General features: G+C 43.9%; 1 protein-coding gene across 1 annotated transcript in view; it reads right to left on the bottom strand.

Moving 5' to 3' along the window:
• Nucleotides 1-17,928, bottom strand: part of TMEFF2 (transmembrane protein with EGF like and two follistatin like domains 2) — a 119,259-nt gene that overhangs the window by 40,745 nt on the left and 60,586 nt on the right. The window contains exon 5 of the mRNA XM_062506707.1: nucleotides 6,831-6,927. Coding sequence (XP_062362691.1) covers nucleotides 6,831-6,927 — 97 coding nt within the window. The remainder of the gene's footprint in view (nucleotides 1-6,830; nucleotides 6,928-17,928) is intronic.

Genomic DNA, 17,928 nt, shown 5'->3' with positions numbered 1-17,928 from the left:
GGAATACAATGTGGGTTTGCATTTATCAGAGAACATTTAGAGCCATGATATATAGTCTACATGACAGACTCCCTCGATGTATAGAGAAAATATAGCCAATTTCTTTGTGTAGGCAGAATTATTTACCAGAGTGTTCCAAAGTGTATTGGTAATAAAACACTATGAAGTATAAGTAACTCCAGACAATCTTGGCTTATGTTAAAACAAGTTTTGTTTTTTTTTTTTTCTTTTTAAGAACGTTATTAAGAAAATAAATCCTGAGACTCTGGAAAGGCAGGACTTACTCAAATGAACAGAAACCTCTGAAGGATTGTGTTGACTCAATGGAGAGAAAGGTCAAATTCTCCCAACCATCATCCTAAGGGAGTTGGGAGTCAGTCTCACTTCAAAATTAAATAGGCAATTTTGGCACAGGATGAAGGATGCAGAAATGGTAAAGTGATTCTGTGAAACTCACCTGACTGGGATAAATGGCTGGTTTTAACTAAACCCAAATAATATATATGTAGAGTAAAACAACGTCACCAGATGGCCAAACAAGCCATCATTTTTCCAAGCACTAACTTTCTAGCCAGGCCCCTAGTAGTGCCATCAGTTTAGAAACACAGGGTGTTCATTCCCTCATCCCCCTCTGGAGAACTGGACCACAGGCTTTTCTTGGGGCTGCTGAAGATAAAATCTAGTTCTCTTCCCCATACCTTTCCTGACTCCTTCTGAGAAAGGGGAAAACCACCTACTATTTGGCTTCATTCAGGGTCTTTCTGAAGCCTGTGGGGATCTTTCCCTGTTTATGTTTGGGAACAAAGTCACTTTTTAGGTTGAAACTGCCCTCTGAAAGAGTCCTGCAATATCCCAGCAGCTTTCCAGAGAGAAACCTGACAGGAACCATGACATTCATGCAATGCTTACCTGAGGACCTTATTTTCTGACCCTAACATGATGTCCACACACTGGTTTCTAATAAGCCAAATCTTTCACCTAAGCTGGAGCTGCTGCAATGCTGTTCTTGTTTGCACTTGGGGCAGCAATTCAAGGTACAATTTTGCATTTTTTTTTAATTTTCCCACTTCTGTGTCTGTGCACGTGGCATTTTTTTCCCAAGCCCCAGAGGAAGAAACATGGCTGGGTTTTCTCTTCAGCTCTCATACTCCAGGCAGCAGGATCTGGCTGAGCAGCCTCCTATAAAAACCCCCAACCTGCCCCTTCCTCAGAACAGGCTTTGTAATTAAAATGTAACATACAGCTGGGTAGGCATCATCTTGCTTTTTGTAACATTGCTCATGTTTTGTCTTCCATTGCAAGCGCTTCATTGACTTAACTTCCAGTTGCTTAGGCTACATTTCTTTCCAGAATTGCAGACTCCAAACCCATTGAAGGGTATCTCTACACTTACCTCAACGTGGCATCTCAACAGTTTCCCTGGAAAGTCAGCTGCTTTCCTTTTATTTCAAAATCTTTTAACCACCGAACATGCACCAAATGAAACCCTACCAGGTAATAAGAGACAGAAGTGGGCTAATTTCTGATAGCTCTGCTATCAGACTGGAGCTAAGATAAGCGACATGGGTGTGAGAGGGTGCAACCTGCTTGGTCATCTGCTGCTGTGCAATGCAGAGACTGTGCTCCAGTGCCTTTACTTCCCTCTGCAAACCCTTGCCTGGACTCTTACCAGACGTGACTACTAAGCTCCGTGTGAAGATTGATACAGCAGCAGCTTCACTTCATGCCTTAGGTATGAACTCAGGCAAAAACTGAAGTTCTTGCAGAATTGTGTATTTTTAATGATGTGATTCCATTCCTGTGCTTTATTTGAGCACAAGTCCAACATATATGTGTGTTATGCCCAGCTATGAACAAAGATCTACCTTTTCAATAGAAGAGAAGGAAAAGCAGCAGAAAACAGCACTGTATCTACTGTACAATGCCTGGGACATTGCAGATGTTAAAGCAGCTCGTTGTTTCTGCATCTGGAACAAGTAGGTCACACATAGTTATTATACACACTGCTGAACACGAAGCAGCCAAAACCCATGTAATGTATGTGAGACTTCAAACCACCTTTTAGTACTTTATAGCAGTACAGCATCTTGTTTGCAAATGCTCTGCTTGAGAGCAACTGATGGAAGGGGGAAGGGACCCAAAGCTGACTGACCTAATTGCTGCGTGGATTGAGAAGCTGGCAAAATCATTAGTTTCTTTTATATGTTTTCTTTCTATACTATAATAAAGATAAATATTGATTGCTGGGGCAGTACTGATTGCAGGGGTCGCTGCAGATGGCAGCTGCACGATTTGCACAGATATCTCCTTTGTACAGAGCCACTTATTTGCATGAGAATGTGGTTTCACCCTCCTCAGTGCTTCTGACTGCTTGCTTGCCTTACAGGAGCACTACCCAAACTGAATGTACCCGTGATTAGCAGTAGAAGGTGAAACAAGGGACTCAGAGCTCACCTCTGTAATACCTTCTGTGTATGTGCCTGTCTGCTGTGGCTAGGTGCAGTTTATTGTCCCAGCGTGTGGAGGCACAGGGACCTGCTGCAGTGTCACTGCCTCACCCAGGAATGTCACTTGGGAACGCCACAGGACCAGCCCTCCCTCCTTCCTTCCCACTGACCCCCACTCTGAGCAAGCCCAGCTCCTTCCTCCAGTCCCTTCAAGCTCCCGGCTTGGGGTCATCAGCGACCCTCAAGAATGGCTTCAGCATCTCCCCCTGAGCTGAGCTTGCCCAGAGGGATCCTCGTCCACTTGCAAGGAATGGAAAAGGCTCCTCCACTGTGGGCCAGCCTTGGGAGGACAGAAGGAAGTTTCCTACCAGGAGCACAGTGCCTACTGCAGAGCATGACACACCACTCCCAGCCCAGGAGAAGTCCTTGGGCTGAGTGGGACCAGTTGCAGGAAGCAGCAGGGGCATTTAGGCACCTTTTGATCACTGGTGCACACCCTGGAGTGCCCCGTTCCAGGGTTAGGCACCTCCTGCTCTCTCCTCCTCCTGCAGCCTCGGCAGGGAGGAAGGGGCACACCTGCACACTGCAGGATGCAGGGGAAGCTCTCTCCACACTGCTGCGTGTCTGCCTCCCAGCTAGAACCTGCATCTCACTGTGGGACTCCCCCACTGCTGCTGGCTGACCTGCTGATACTGGAATTCCAAGGGAAAGCATGCATATTTAACCCCAATTCATCATTTTGATTTTGATTAACTCTGCAAGTCAGAGGTTTGCAGGCTTTAATTTTGTTTTAAGAAAATACTCCTGTCTTCTCTGCTGTCAGCATTTTCCAGCTGGAAACTCAACCGAAGGATCTTGCTTGTTATTTATCTCCTTCCACTTTGGACATACTGGTGGACCTCAAACAGCTGCCCAGTATTTATCCAAACCATGGCTTGTCCAGTGCAGGGAGTGCTCTTATTTCCTCAGTGGCCCATAAAGAAGGAGATTCATGCTGGAACCCAGGCTTCTGACATGGCTCTGCATTGACACTAAGCCACTCCAGCACAGAGTGGGCACTCCATTTGGTGAGCACTATTTATGCACAGCGAGTGTTTTGTAGATGCTTTTTGGAAGATCTGAGCAATACACCATGGTTCAAAACGTTACGCCTCGTTCTTCAATTCCATTTAAGTATATCTCTCGGGGTGTTATGTTGAGTAGCCCTGTCTTAAAAAAATCAATTATTTCTTAGCCAGCTCAGGAATAAAACCCAAAGCAAGCAACACCAAATGTCTGATTTACCAATAGATTGCAACCCCGTGCTAAAGAGCGAAGCCACTGCCCCGCTTTAAATATTCATGAAACCCACTGGTGCAAAATGCATTAAAGGTGGGAATAATGCCAGTAAACACATGATCCTCTTAGTGACAAGAAGCTTTCACATATTAAAGCAGCAAGATGTTAAAGACTTTCAAGTGAACAGTCTTTGTTTTTAACTTGGAGAAAGAGATTCACTAATGGAATGCCAAATTGCATTCACTCTCATGATACTTGACTGCAGAATAGGATAATAACACATGTGTGCTTCTGCATGCCATGGAAAACCTGCTATTACAGAGGTTTCTTTCCTGCCTTTTCCTCATACTCCCCAGAAAATGTTCACACAAATCTTACCCCTTCAACTAATCTCCTGTGTGCCACCCCCCCATTAGAATCCCAGGAGTCTAGCCATTAACAGATTGCTTTTACGCAAATAAAGAGATTTAAAAATAATGGTGACACAGTACAATAGCACAATTTAGATGAGTGACAACTGGCAATGAATAACAAAAAAAAAAAAAAAAGACAGGAAGTGTTAAACCAGCGATAACGGTCTGCAAAATATAGATTGTGACAATTCAGAAGAATGTCAATTGTCACTTTAAATCATCAGCAGCCCAACCACATCTGCTATCACACCTGTGCTCTCTTTTCTGATCTACTCTGGCACCCTAGAAACAGTAGGTGAAGAGCCAGCCTTGCATCTCCAGCTCTCTGAAGTCTGGCTCTGCTACCAGCCTTCATTCCTCTTAGCTGGGGTGGATCAGGCACTGACCCTGCACCCTCAAACTCTTCCTGACTGACAGGGATTCACTGCTGGTGCTGGGATTGACACCCTGCAACAACAGGTCCCAGGACCACCATGAACTGCTGACCCTGCTTGGTTTTAACAAACCTCATCAGTCAGGTGGGAGAGTTAAAGGAGCCCTGCTTACATCTGATACTTGACCCACATAAAAATAGTGAACAAATAATAAACTGACATTTCTTGGCAAGGGGAGTGGGGCAATATGTGCCACTGGTGCCAAACATGAAAATTCAGCTAAATGTATTCGAAAGAGGGATCTACAACATCCATACATAGTCCACTTTTATCCAGAAGTGAAAATAATGAAAAGCTGACAGCCAGAAGGCTCAATATTCAGGAAAATGTTAATCTGAGTCTAATCAGGGGGCAAGGACAGGAAAATAGAGCTCTGTTACGGCACATGAAGTTGTTTACTTCAAAGCAGACCTTTCACAGGTGTTCCATGGGGTTTGGGTTTTTGGATGGGAATCAGCTTTCCTGCCTCCTTACAGTTTTTGTCTGGGAGCATCTTCCCAGGGCCAGCCTTTCCCTGCTCCCTGCCCCCAGAAGCACCTTTCCCTGCAGAAAGAGTGCCAGTCAACAAGGACAGAGCACCTCAGCTCCTGCCATCACTGGGCTGCTCTGTGAAAGCCAAGCTGTTTCAAAGGGGAGGAATTAGATTGTGCAAAAGCTGCAGTGGGAACACTGGGGTAAGTTGGATCAGGCAGTTTTACCAAGCTATTTCTGGAAAAAAAAATAAACACTGCTGCTCAGTGCTTATGATTAATAATGTTATCTTGTAGCTAATTTTATTCCTTGCCCCTCTCTTCTCCTGCCTTCCAATTTGGAAGCGCACTTAATTATGAAAACATGAGCACTAGACTGTGAATTTTGATATATTAATTTCACCATGGTTTTGTTTCTACACTGCGCCACCAAAGCTCTCAAGGACAACCAGTCAAGGAGACAGTGAAAATCATAACACCTGGAGTAATTTTCTTAAGCAAAGTCAACATTAGGCAATTTCTTACTCACAAATTTCATTACATTACTGAAACCTATAACCATGATGCACCTTGCTCCTGTTTTTCAACACCACAATTTCCTTTGATGACTGAAGCCAGAGCAAGGACTCCGTGGCTGGTTTGCTCGGGGCTTTTTTTAAGGACTAGAACTGGAGATTACTGATTACTAAGAGGCTGGCAAGACAAAACCAAAACGAGCACAAATGGATAACCAGGACCATACTCCTGCGCTCCTCCACCCAACAGCAGAACTGTTCCTAATTTCATGCCTGAGGGTGCATGGATGCCTTGCCTGGCTGGGGTCAGCTGCCCAGCACTGGCCCAGCAGTCTCGTTCACCATTCCTTTATTGGCTCCTCTCTGCTCCGTTCTGATTCTCCACACCAGAGCTCTCCTCACTGCCCAGCTTGTGCACCCATTCTTCAGCTGCCACTAGCCCACAGCTCCATCCAGACACCAGCTCCGACACCTGCGTGGTTATTTTGCTGTCTCTCTAAATCTCTTTTAGTTACTCAGAGAGAAACACGAGGCGTGGCATTAGGGCAGGGTTAGAAATATACTCTGTGAATAGTGACCTTTTTGATCCATTGGGTGTTCCAAAATCACAATGAAATTATTGGCTCAGAGTTGGCTTAATATAAGTTTGCAGATGTCCTAAGCAAAATGAAAAGTAAGTCTGAGTTGACAGAATTATTTTCCTTCAGCTTACATAATTAAGGTTTAAAAGAAAAAAAACTTAATAATTTTGAAACCCCTTTAAAAAAATAAAAACTAAAATAATTTACATTAAGAAAATGTCTAAATGTACACACTCCTTTTTTTCAAGCAATTGAGAGCAAGGTTTTCAATGCCAGCAAAACAGGAAAAAGTGAGAGAGATTTTCCAGCCCTTCTAATGCCACACATGAATTAATATGATGATAATACTAATGGTACTTTTTAACTGGAAAAGCTTTAGGTCAATTATTTTTCCCCAGTTCTATTTTTACTGGAGTATGAAGCTGTAAAACCCCAAATGGAATAACATAAGTTGTAACAGCAACAAAATAGATAACTGTATTTCTAAACTTGGTCTAAACTGTACATGTTCCAAAATTAGAAACCAGAGTGTTTAATACATTTTCTCCAGAGTGATAACCACCTCAGTCACTTTGAGATGAATCTCTGGGTGCAGAAAATTGAGTATCTAACATTTGTAATGCTTCCCAAACTACATACCATTAAATAATACAACATTCATTAAAACAGAAGAGTAGAGCAAATTACTGTACCAAACATCCTCTGCATCTTCATCGCACTCTGCCCCAAACTGGCAAATGTCACAGGTCGATGTCTCTTTTTGACTGGTTTCACCTGAGCCTTCATTGACTGTTTGATGGAAAGCAGAACAACATACATTAGTAAAGACAGCACTGTAGCAAAGCACTTCTCTCTCTCTCTAGAAAAATCTATTCACTGCATCAGCTTAATGCCCTGCTCACAAAGCTGATGGCTGGCCAACACTGTTCCTGAGTGGGGCCAACACAGAGACTTCCATGCTGGCCTGTGATAAATCCCCTCAATTACAGAGTTAAAAGGAAAACCAGAGAAAAACCCCTTCCTTTTTGTTCTCCCCTTAAACAATGACCCCTTCAAGCTGTAGCCCAGGAAGGTCGTGTCCCCACTGAGTCTTACTGCTTTGTTCCCTGGGAAAATAATGCAGGGCCATTGATAGCATCACATGCTGCCTCGTGTCCTTTACCCATGAAGGCCTTGAGATGCCCCCAAGGGGATGCTTTCCTTGGAAATGTTTTGAAATTACCTGTCGTGTGGTGCAATCTAGCCCACTCCAAAGGCAAAACATTTTTCTCTGCAGAAGCACAGCTATGAGCCCCAAGGACTAGTTATCTCTGGCAGGGAAGATTTAGTGCTGTCCAGAGGAGAGGACAAGCTCCAGCATAGGTTAAATGTGAAACCAGGGCAAAGTCAATGCTGATGTCTGTAATTGTGTAAGGTTTGTACCTGGCCCGTAAGTCAAAAACGAGAGAGAACTAAAGGGAAAATAAAAATATGGGTGTAAGAGGACTGTGAAAAAAACCCAGATGGCTAAGTACTGAAAGACAGAAAGACACCAGTAAGGTAGGCAGCAAGAAGAAGGAAGGTTTGTTAAAAGATCCAAAAGAAACATTATCTATGTTTCTACTGAAGCGTATAAACAGCCTTTGATATCTTTTGAAAGACGCCTCTCTCTAGCAAGACACCGTACCTAGCGATATCCTTCTGCAGATGCAGAGTTATTAAAGCAGCACAGACTGCCAGCATCAGTCAGCTCTGCTGTTATCTGCACCAGCAGCTGCTGCAGTGCCATCTCCCTTGCATTTGGTGCAGGTTCCTGCACACCTGGGTGCAACCCACCAAAGCTGGTGGACAGGTTGGAGTGTAGCAGATGTGTTGAGGACTGGACCGACACCATCATCAACCCCTCATTAAAAACTTCTCATGCCTTCTTTCAGTGGAATTCTCTCGGGCTACGCTGACTCCTTTCCTCATTATCTGCTCCACACAGCTCTGGCTCCTTCCCTCTGCAAGTTTCCTTCTCTCCTCTGTCCACGGCAGGCTAACCCAACCTGTCCCTGCCCAGCCACCTACCCCTGGCTGTCCCTCACACAGCATCTTCTTACCTCGTCTGTCCCTTGCAGCACCACATGTCCCTTCCTCCTCACAGCACAGCCAGCAGCCCCCATCCCAAACTGCAGCAGGCTCTGGATCCCAAACTCCAGCTCACCCTGGAGCAGCTGTCCCACTCTTCTGTAACCCCATCCTCGCTGGGCAGGCAAGGCTGTCTGCAGTGCTCAGCAATCAGTGCAGCTCTGATTCACTGAGGGAAAACTGCCTTCTGCACCGTCCTTACAAACTGTTCTGCACTGGAGCATCTCGGTAGCCCCAGTGACATGGACTGGACACATCACTGGCCTGATGCACATCCAGGTTGTTACCAGAGGCTTTTGTGTCAGACTTTTGAGTAAGCTGCTTTTGCTATTTACTCAAAAAAGCACAAGAATCCTTCACAAAGCTGTTTGAGGAGAAGTGGCTCTTGCCCCTAAAAGAGCAAGTGTGACTCCAATGCCTGTTTCTCAACAAACTTGCTTCCCTATCCTGGACAAGTTAAGTAACCCCTGCCATGCTTCCCACTATGTGGTAACAGGAATAATATCATTTCCTCCCAACAGAGAATGTAGAAACAAGTACATTAAAATACTGTGATATGCTTAGATACTACAGTGACAGAAATCACAGAAACACCAAAGGTAGATGACTTATCTAAAATGCTTTTTTCCTGAGCCTTAAAATAGTCAAAGGAAGTATTGGTATTTTTAGGTATGGACTATGCTGAATTTAGAATTCTTGAATTTAGACTATAGTAAAACAACAACAAAAAAAATTCCCTATGAAAAACATTCTGATTATCTGATTATCCCAAAGGAAAAAAAAATACAAGGAAGTTTGGCTCTATTCGTACACATTTGCTCACCTTTATATCCATAAAACATAAAATTCATGTACAAAAAAACCCAAAGGGGAATCCAGGAAAAACACACTCTGATTTTTGCTCTGCTGCTCTGTCAGGCTTTACAGGGAGGGTCTCAGCTTTGGTTTTTCTGTTTCCTTAAAAGACTGAGAAGCTCTGCAGGCTCCCATGTTATAAAAGCCAATCTACGAAGGTGGACAAGGAGTCCAAGTGCCACATCCTCACACCATGAGCATCTCCATGTGCTGCCTGTGTGATTCTGCCCCACAGCATCACCAGGCTCACGATTCCCCCACCTCCCTGCAGCTGCATCCAGGCCTGCAATGTTCAATTTACATTTTAAATACAGAAATCCCTTCTACTGAGGAGGTAACTTTGACAGCCAAACGTGGCAGGGGATTTCCAGTGGTTAAGGTGTTAGGCAGGACATGTAACATAAGGGACCTATGGGCAGACAACTTCTCACAGCAGCCAAGCATTCCTCACCTATCAGAAACATGACAATTGCTCCAGTTCAGGAGGGTGAGAACATATACTTTATGGAATGGAGCTTTGATTTCTCTATTTTGTTATTCTACAAATCACTTCCCTTGCATTTCTTTTTAATTTAAAACATATGCCCTGCTTTCTTCCTCCCTGTAATGTTTCTATTCATAACTGCCCAGCACGTGTCACTTGGCCGGGGACCTCACAAGGTTCTGTACCACAGAGTAAGTGAAATAGCTACTTAAACCATTCAAAAAGGCATTTGAAAGACTGAGCATGTTGAAGAGAAGTAACTGATTTGGAGAAGACCATCCACTCTATGGCACACTGCAGTTCTGAAATTCTACTCAGAAATAATAGGTCACTCCTCCATATTTTTCTGAAGAAGCTCTATGACCAGCTTTCCACAGACAATGTGCACGTTGTCATGAAATGTGCAGCAGTCCTTACTAAAAAAGACAGCTGTTTATCTCCTGTTTATGCTCCTTCTGTTGTCAGTAACACAGGTAACATTATTCTTTACCTTTCTTAAAGGTGTGTTTTCTCTCCCTACACAAACATACCCACTGGCATATGCATATGCACCCACAACTGACACACACAGGGCTTGTTTTCTTCATGCTGTGCAGATAAGTGCTTTGATAAATCAGACATCTTACAATGAGTTATTTTCCCAATATCTCCTGCTGCTTTCTAGCTTGAGGACTAGTGGATGCTTATTGTCTAAGGTGACTCTTTTTTCTTTTCTTCCCCTCACTGCACTTGCTGATTTGCACTTCTTTTCTAACCCAACTGGAAAAAATGGTTAGCAAAAAATAATCTCATTTCTGGATTCCTCTTCTAAAACAGAGAATGAGTCTTCATCTCATGCATGTTAGGTAGTTTTCATATTAGCAATTATTGAGGTTTTAACACCAAGGCCCTGCCGGAACATAGTAGGGCTCCAGGGAGACTAATCACTGAAGCCCACCACTTATTACTCACACAACTGAGAAATGTGAAGGTGCAAATTCCTATTTGTATTAGCAAGATTATCAATTTTGAGAATCCAAAGAAATGTGCCAACAAGGGTTAGAAGGTCACTAACATTATCTGCAAGTCACCCCAGAGACTATGTCAATCTCCTAAGCAATATAAATTCTCAGCTGTGAAGGCACTACTCACAATTTACAGGGTCAATGGACGGTGGTAACCACACCAGCTCCTGTTTTCATCATTTGGTCCTTCTCTGCCATTCTCACAGTGCTCAGATTAGATAGCTGTGATTTCAAGAACATCTGCATTGTTTGCAGGTCCCACAAGAAAGAAACCATTTCTGAGGCATTTTACTTTGTCTCCCTTAGCTGAAAAAAAACCCAGATTGAAAGTACCATCGGTAGATTGCTCTGACCCTGTGCTCATTTCCTGCAACATCAGGAGAAAACTAAAAGCCCCAAACTGCCCACTCCCACTGCAGACATCTCCAGTTTCTCTTTACACTTACTCTCTTTCAACCAAGTCTTCTGTAGGCGGTAGAACCCCCAAAAAATCACGCTAGGACTTTACCCACACAGCTTTCCCAGACTCATGCTCTATCAGCAGCTGGATCGGTGCTTCAGAGGTTTTAAAACAAGGACATCAACATCTCTGTGCTCGAGCTCCTGCATAACCCATTGCTCTGTGTCTTCCCAAGGTGCCTGGCGAGTGGCAAGGCTGGGATGGCAATAAATTCCTTGCCATTCCCAGAAAAGCAGCTCCACTGGGACGGTTAAGGAATACGCACAGCGTCTCGGAGTGGTGCCACAGGGGACGTGCACGCACCTTGCCCCACAGACCATACTGTGAGCAGTGAACTGGTGAGCATCACAGTGACACAGGTGGCAACACTGGCCACAGACTGATCTCTGAATCTCTCTTTGCCAGCACGCCTCTGAAGGTAACGGGGCAAACTCAAGAAAGCCTCAGCTCAGTCTCCACATAGCTTTTTGGGGCTTTTATAACAATCCTTATTCGATGTATTTCAACTACACAGGAGAACACAACAAAGAAACAATATAAAGCATCACCGCATGCTTGAATATACAAAATATGACTATAATGAATTATGAATTGACTACTCTCATGTAGTCCTCCTTTGATCGATGTGATCAGACACGTGCTCATCACAGCCCCTGATTCTGACTTGACTCCTCATGGTGGGATATCTTTGCTCTTGCTGAAAGAAAAACTTAAAAAAAAAAAAAAGAAGGCTTGCTGTAGCTCATCCTAACAGGAAACATGCTTGTTTTCAGCTATAAAATCTAGGTAACAACAAAAATCACATGGAGATGAGAGTTAATAGCCACTTTTGTATTGCAGAATGCAAGACAAAGTGCAAATTAAAATGTAGTGGAGGAGGAGGATGCTCTTCAGACCAGCTGAGGTGATCTTGCCACATGCTTCAGTCCTAACAGGAGTGCTCTGGGCAGGTGAGAAGGTGAGTGGATAAAGTGAGAAAGCTCTAAGCAAGGAGGACAGAGAAGCCAGCAGAATTTACTGAATGTGTGAGAACAAGAACTTCCTGCAGTACCAGGCAGCTCACAACACCTCACAAACTGCACCAATAAAAGCCCAGATGCTGCAAGCGACTTCACTCTAATCAATAAGCCTTTTTTCCTGAAAGCATTAGCTCAGCCAAAACCTGCAAAGTGAGAAAAATGAAGGGTGTGAAGCAGGGGGTCAGCTCGCCAAAGATTCTGCCCTCCAAGTCTGGCAGAGGCTCAGAATGGAATTACTGTCAAAATGAAAAGAAAATGGCCTACAGTATTGGTAATAAATTCAAACTCTGACGTGCCTTGCTCTGCTTTACTCCTGCTGGCTGGCTCCATCTCAATAAATACAAATTTGCCCTCTCTCACACCCATAAACACTCTGGGGAATTACTTATTGCAGAGGAAAACAGTGTCTGTGCCCAGCTCAGGCCCCAACACAGAACTTTTTAAGGAGACCTGAAACACTCTTCCTTCACACCAACATGCCTTTGATGGTTTCTCCACAGCACCACAGGTGAGTCCTTGAGACCTCCTTTCTGCTACATGGGCACATGGTTTAAAGGGCACAGGGGCTGTGCCATACCTGAGCTGGCTGCATGGGAAATCAGAATCCCTTCCTCAGGGTTTCTGCTGCCTCAGGTCCCATCCTTGGATACCTCCGTGTTGCCTTTCTCAGCCAAGTGCTGGGAAAGGTTAACGGGATGACTCTGGCATGATGTAAATACCTAGCAGGGTTTTTGGGGAGGAACTAGATGCAACCAGCCAGCTCACTGCTGATAAAATGTACTCTTATCTTACTGCTAAAGACCATGTAGATAGAGCCTGGCACTGCTCTGATGCCACTCAGACTCCATTTGCAGTGTTTTTCAGCTCTCATATTTACACTGTGATTCTCAGCTTATGTATTTTTTCTTAAAAATCATAACCAGTGGATTATCTCAACGTATAAGGATCTCGGATTCCATGTATGCATTTGTTTTGAAAGGTCAGCCTAAGCTTTAGAGCAGTGGAGAAAATGCTTGTGAGTGTAACAAACACCCAGGACTTGTGTGCATTTCTACAACCGTGGCCAGGAGGGAACGGATTCAATTCTTACTCCAAGTGTATTTATTCTAAACAAACACCACTTGCTTGTTGCTGGCTCATGCATATTCCTGCAGCTCCCACAGTGCGTTTGATAAAAAATTAAATGTGATTAGTTGAGGCCAGTTTCTCCTTGCAAACATCTCTAACGGTGTTACAAAAGGAATGGCTCATGGAATAAAACCCTATTGTAAGCTTCCTGAACACTGACATGAAGCAGTTGTGGTTATTGCACTGTTGTGTGGTCCCCCTACAAAATTTGACATTTGCCTGGTGTCTGTGGGCTGCCAGCACTGCAGATTTAGGTGCCAGCACCTTTATGAAGGTGTACCACAACCAGCATTGACAGAATTTGCCAGCCTGAAGCAGAGTAGGCTCATTTAATTTTGCCAAGAGCTTCCCCTCATAAACAGCTTTGAGTAAAAAGCCAAAATAGCACGTGGGGACTGTTCATCTCTGCCTTGCATTAATTTCAAGAGAAACCTCACTTCCTTGGAGGAGAATTTTTAAGAAACAGATACATCTTTTTGAAAAAGCATGCCTGCAATGCTGCCAAAGCTTTGGTGGCATCAGTCCCTGCTTTTATGTATTTCAATATGCACAACAGGATGAACAAAATAAACAAGTGGACATGGCCACAGCTGGGAGGATGCAATGCCACGAGTCACCAATCAATGCCATTATTAAAGAGCCTGAAAGGAAATTACTGAAGCTCTAATTGCAAGGACAGGAAGATTTTTCAGGATCAAGGAGAAATAAAAAAAGGTGATGTCTGATTCCTCCCTCAGTTTGACTTGCCTGGCCACACAGATCATTAAACCTCAGCACTGTGTCAAGGTAGGTAGGAAGCTGCACCCCAGGAAAGTGCCCAATGTCTTAATGCTTTTCTGATTTGTCAGAAAATGGCCATCACAGGTTACCCCAAAGCAGGGTCAAGTGTGGCTGCTTCTGGCTGGCTTGGTCCTATGTGCCAGAAAGAAGTGGAGTAGGCCAGGATGGAAATCCACAGGTGGAATGTGTGGACTCTATACGTGCTGGAACACGACACTTAGAAATTCTGTCAAGAAATAGTGCATGAGATGTAGCCCCAGTTAGAGGAATAAAAGGCAGCACTGCCTTCCTCTGTAGGAGAAGATGTTACAGTTGGACATAAACCACAGAAATTACTCATCTGTGCTCTCCCTGACCTCTGCCAAGAATCCACATCCCACCTGAGGTCCTGAGCATCTTCATTCTTTCTAGGCAGAGAGGAACCCCCAACACTGAATTTACAGAAATTCGGTGAAAAAAAAAATAAAATATCCAAAGCCGTGGTTGCACAAAGCCTAAAATAAGCAAGTCCCAAACTGGTAATGTGACTTCCAGGGTTTTCCACACTGACAGGGTGCTTTTGCCAGTTTCCTACCTGGTGGAAAGATTAACAGAAGACTTAAACGTGAACGTTTACAGCTACTCATCTTTCAAGCAACAGAATGAAAGGAACAAAGATAAAACCTAAAAGAGCTGCCTGGCATCCACTCAGTGACGACTTCAGTTTTAAGATCTTTGTCACTTTGCTATTGATTTAAGTCTGTGTATCCTTTTGAATATTAGTATGGCTAGCAAGATAGCAACATCATACATAAAAATGTTCTTTATTCCAGAACAGATGAAACTCCCAGTGGTAAAAGAAGATTTAGGAATCTCTGAAGATTTCTTATCACTGCACAACATAACTCTCTAATGGTTCATTGCCTTGGAGGGTCATCTGAGATCACTTATCACATAAATCAAATAGGTGGCAGGCTATAAGAATGGAAGCCTATAGCAATTTCATGTCTTTGCTTGCAGACATCAAATCTATCTTTTAGGCAGACTATAGAGGAGATAATATGCCACTCCATTTAAGCCAGTGAAGAAACCCAAATCTGCGTATTAACCAATTTTTGGGAAGCTGCTCCTGGTCTCGACTGTGCCACTATTATCTTGGGAAATGACTGGTTTTAAATCTAAAATGGGGATGGCAGACAGTGGTCCTGGTTTTAATTTACACTAAAGTTGCTGTAAAATCACTCTGGCAAAGGAAGGGAGTGCCAGAGCAAGTGGAAGTCCAATTTAGTTTATGCCCCATTTACATAATCAGCAATGCATAAAGTGGATCTGCTCTAAAAATGACTTGTGTCTACCTATCCCTGGATTCAATAAGAGAAACATGGTTTTCTTCTCCCTCTCCACCCTTCTTCCATGTAATACTCCTTTCTCTTGATTTCTGAGGTGCTAAATGCAGGTTTACACACACACACACACACACACACACACACACACACACACACACACACACACACACACACACACACGTAGCAGAGAGCTGGAGCTGCCCTGGGGCTCAGAAGCATCAAGTGGGTGGGTACCAAGCTCATTTTTAGTCCTGAGGTCTCAGAAGGGGGCAGTTCAGGGGGGTGCCAAAACTGGCAGCCACAACCCCATGTTCAGTCAGGCTTTTTTGTGGTTGGTTGTGTGATTTTTTTTTTTTTTTTGCCTCATTTTATATGAGTAGCTAGAAAACAACTCGCTCTAGCTTGTTGTTTGGAATGTATAAAGAGAATAAAGACGAAGCATGTGTTCTCCTTCCTGGTCAAAGCACAGAGTTAACACTATTAATGAAGAAGGTATTAAAGAAATACAGCACAAAACTATTTGTAGGAGTGCTGCTTCATTCTGGAAATAAAATGCCCACTTATTTCTGCAGTATGCAAACGACCTGTTTTCCTGGGCAGTGTTTTAGGAATGACTGAGAGCTGTGAGAGATGGCTCCTCAGCTGCCTCTTCCTCCACCAGCTCAGTGCACCCCCAATCCCCCTTCACAGCTCCCACCCCAGAATTTACAATTTATGCAGAAGCACTCCCTGATCTGCAATTGCCACCACTGATCTGATCCTTTAAATGGTACAGCCAGGGCTCATCCCTGAGTTTGCTGCTTTCCCTTCAAAAGCAAAACCAAAGTGAAAACGCATCTCAGAGCCTGCTGTTAAGGCATCCCTCCTGACACATGTGAAGGTATTTCTGCTCTCCCAAGGCTGCAGGCAGGCAGTCCTTAGGTCTGTGCTGCAGCCTGGGGTGCACAGGAGTGCTGGCACCTAGAGAACTTGCCAGAAGCTGAGATGAGGGTAGCTGCAAAGCCTCCAAGTCTTGCTGGAGGAGATACAATATTTATGCCACATAGATGCTATCTTTTACATAACCTACTCTTCAACAAATATGAAAACATATGGAGTCAGTTAATTGCATGGAAGTATTTGGTAGGAAGGCAATCTTTCAGGACAAATGGGGGGAAAAACCCCCCAGTCAAGCCATGTTTTTCCCTTTTACTCCCATTATTAGTGGGCAGGTTGAGGCAGTCCATGAGTACTGGCTTAAAGCACTCCTTGGTTTATGGTTTATGGTTTATGCAGTGGAATGGTTGTGTCCACAACACAAAATCCATGAGAAATGCTGGCAGCACTGCTGATAACCTAGGCAGAAAGGCAAGGCAGCTGATGAACGAGTAGCACAGCCATTCCTGCAAGGGTGGCCAGGATTTAGGAGCAGGAGCCTCCATGAACCAGGTCTGTGAATAAACAGGGGATCTAATTTTGTGTTGTCAGCCAGAATTTACATTTCTGGGAGAAAAAGCCTCCCAGACCTCCATTAAGAGCACAAACAGGCTGAGTGTGACACTTCCAATTCAGCCTCGAGTTTGAAGCAGCAGGAAAGTGTGGATTTGAATCCATTTACACCAGAACAATGTTGCCCTTCTGAGTATAATTTTACAGACGTGTTTATGATATAGGGGGAGCCATATGGCACAAAAGGTTTAAACATTTAATCTCACTTAGCTTCAATACACTGCATATACAGAAAATTGGAAGCCCAGCAGGAAAATGCCAGATTTCATTGTCACTTAGTCGTGATTAACCTTTATGAGCTCTCTCAGAGCTTTGTCACCTGCGAAGTCACTCGGGGCAGGCAGGCTGCAAAAGCCCTGCCTTGGCTGCTTTGGGACCACAGCTGCTGAGCTTGAGCTCTCCAAGAGAGCAGAGCAGCACTGCCCTGCCCCAAATGGCACTGCACCCTGCCCACCCATCCCCGAGGATGGCGAGTGGGAAAGGGACATCAGGGAACGAACGAATAAATGAAAGAATGAAAGAATGAATGAATGAATGGCTTGGGGGGCTCTCCCCCTTTTCTTCCTGCAGCTGGACCTCCTTGGATGAGCTGGGTCCAGTTGAGAGCAGCTCTACCCCAGCAGACAAGACACAAGGCAAACAGCTGATACATATCACACTTTGCAAATATGCTCTTTCTCATTAATACTGATTCCCACACACAAACACTTTAGCTATATTCACTGATTGCATTACCATTGCAGAAGTGTAATTAACAAATTAAAAGGGAGGACTGTGATTCAGTTTAATTTGGGGAAAATCTTTAAATAAATAAAATTTAAAAAAAGCAGTCTGATGAGTCTGATGTTTGAGGATCGTTACCCTCTGCTATTTATTTAATTCTTTGGACATGCTCAAAGAGAAATGTTTTCCTTGTAACCAACACATCCCGAGTATGCTGCAGTAGTGGCTACATGGGTACTTAAAGAATAAACAATAACAAAAAATCCCAAAGAAATGAAAGAAATCCTGAAAGATGCTAGATTCAGATACAGATTGCAAATGAAGACGTATCATGGAGAGAGGAAGGGGGAAATGCCAGCTGGAAGGTGGTCAGACTATCTGAGACTGACAGCTCATTCACCCAAACTTAGGAAAA

Source organism: Cinclus cinclus, chromosome 21, assembly GCF_963662255.1.
Source record: "Cinclus cinclus chromosome 21, bCinCin1.1, whole genome shotgun sequence".
Taxonomy (NCBI): domain Eukaryota; kingdom Metazoa; phylum Chordata; class Aves; order Passeriformes; family Cinclidae; genus Cinclus; species Cinclus cinclus.
Note: the sequence above shows the minus strand (reverse complement) of the source record. Positions and strands in the feature narration are given on the sequence as shown.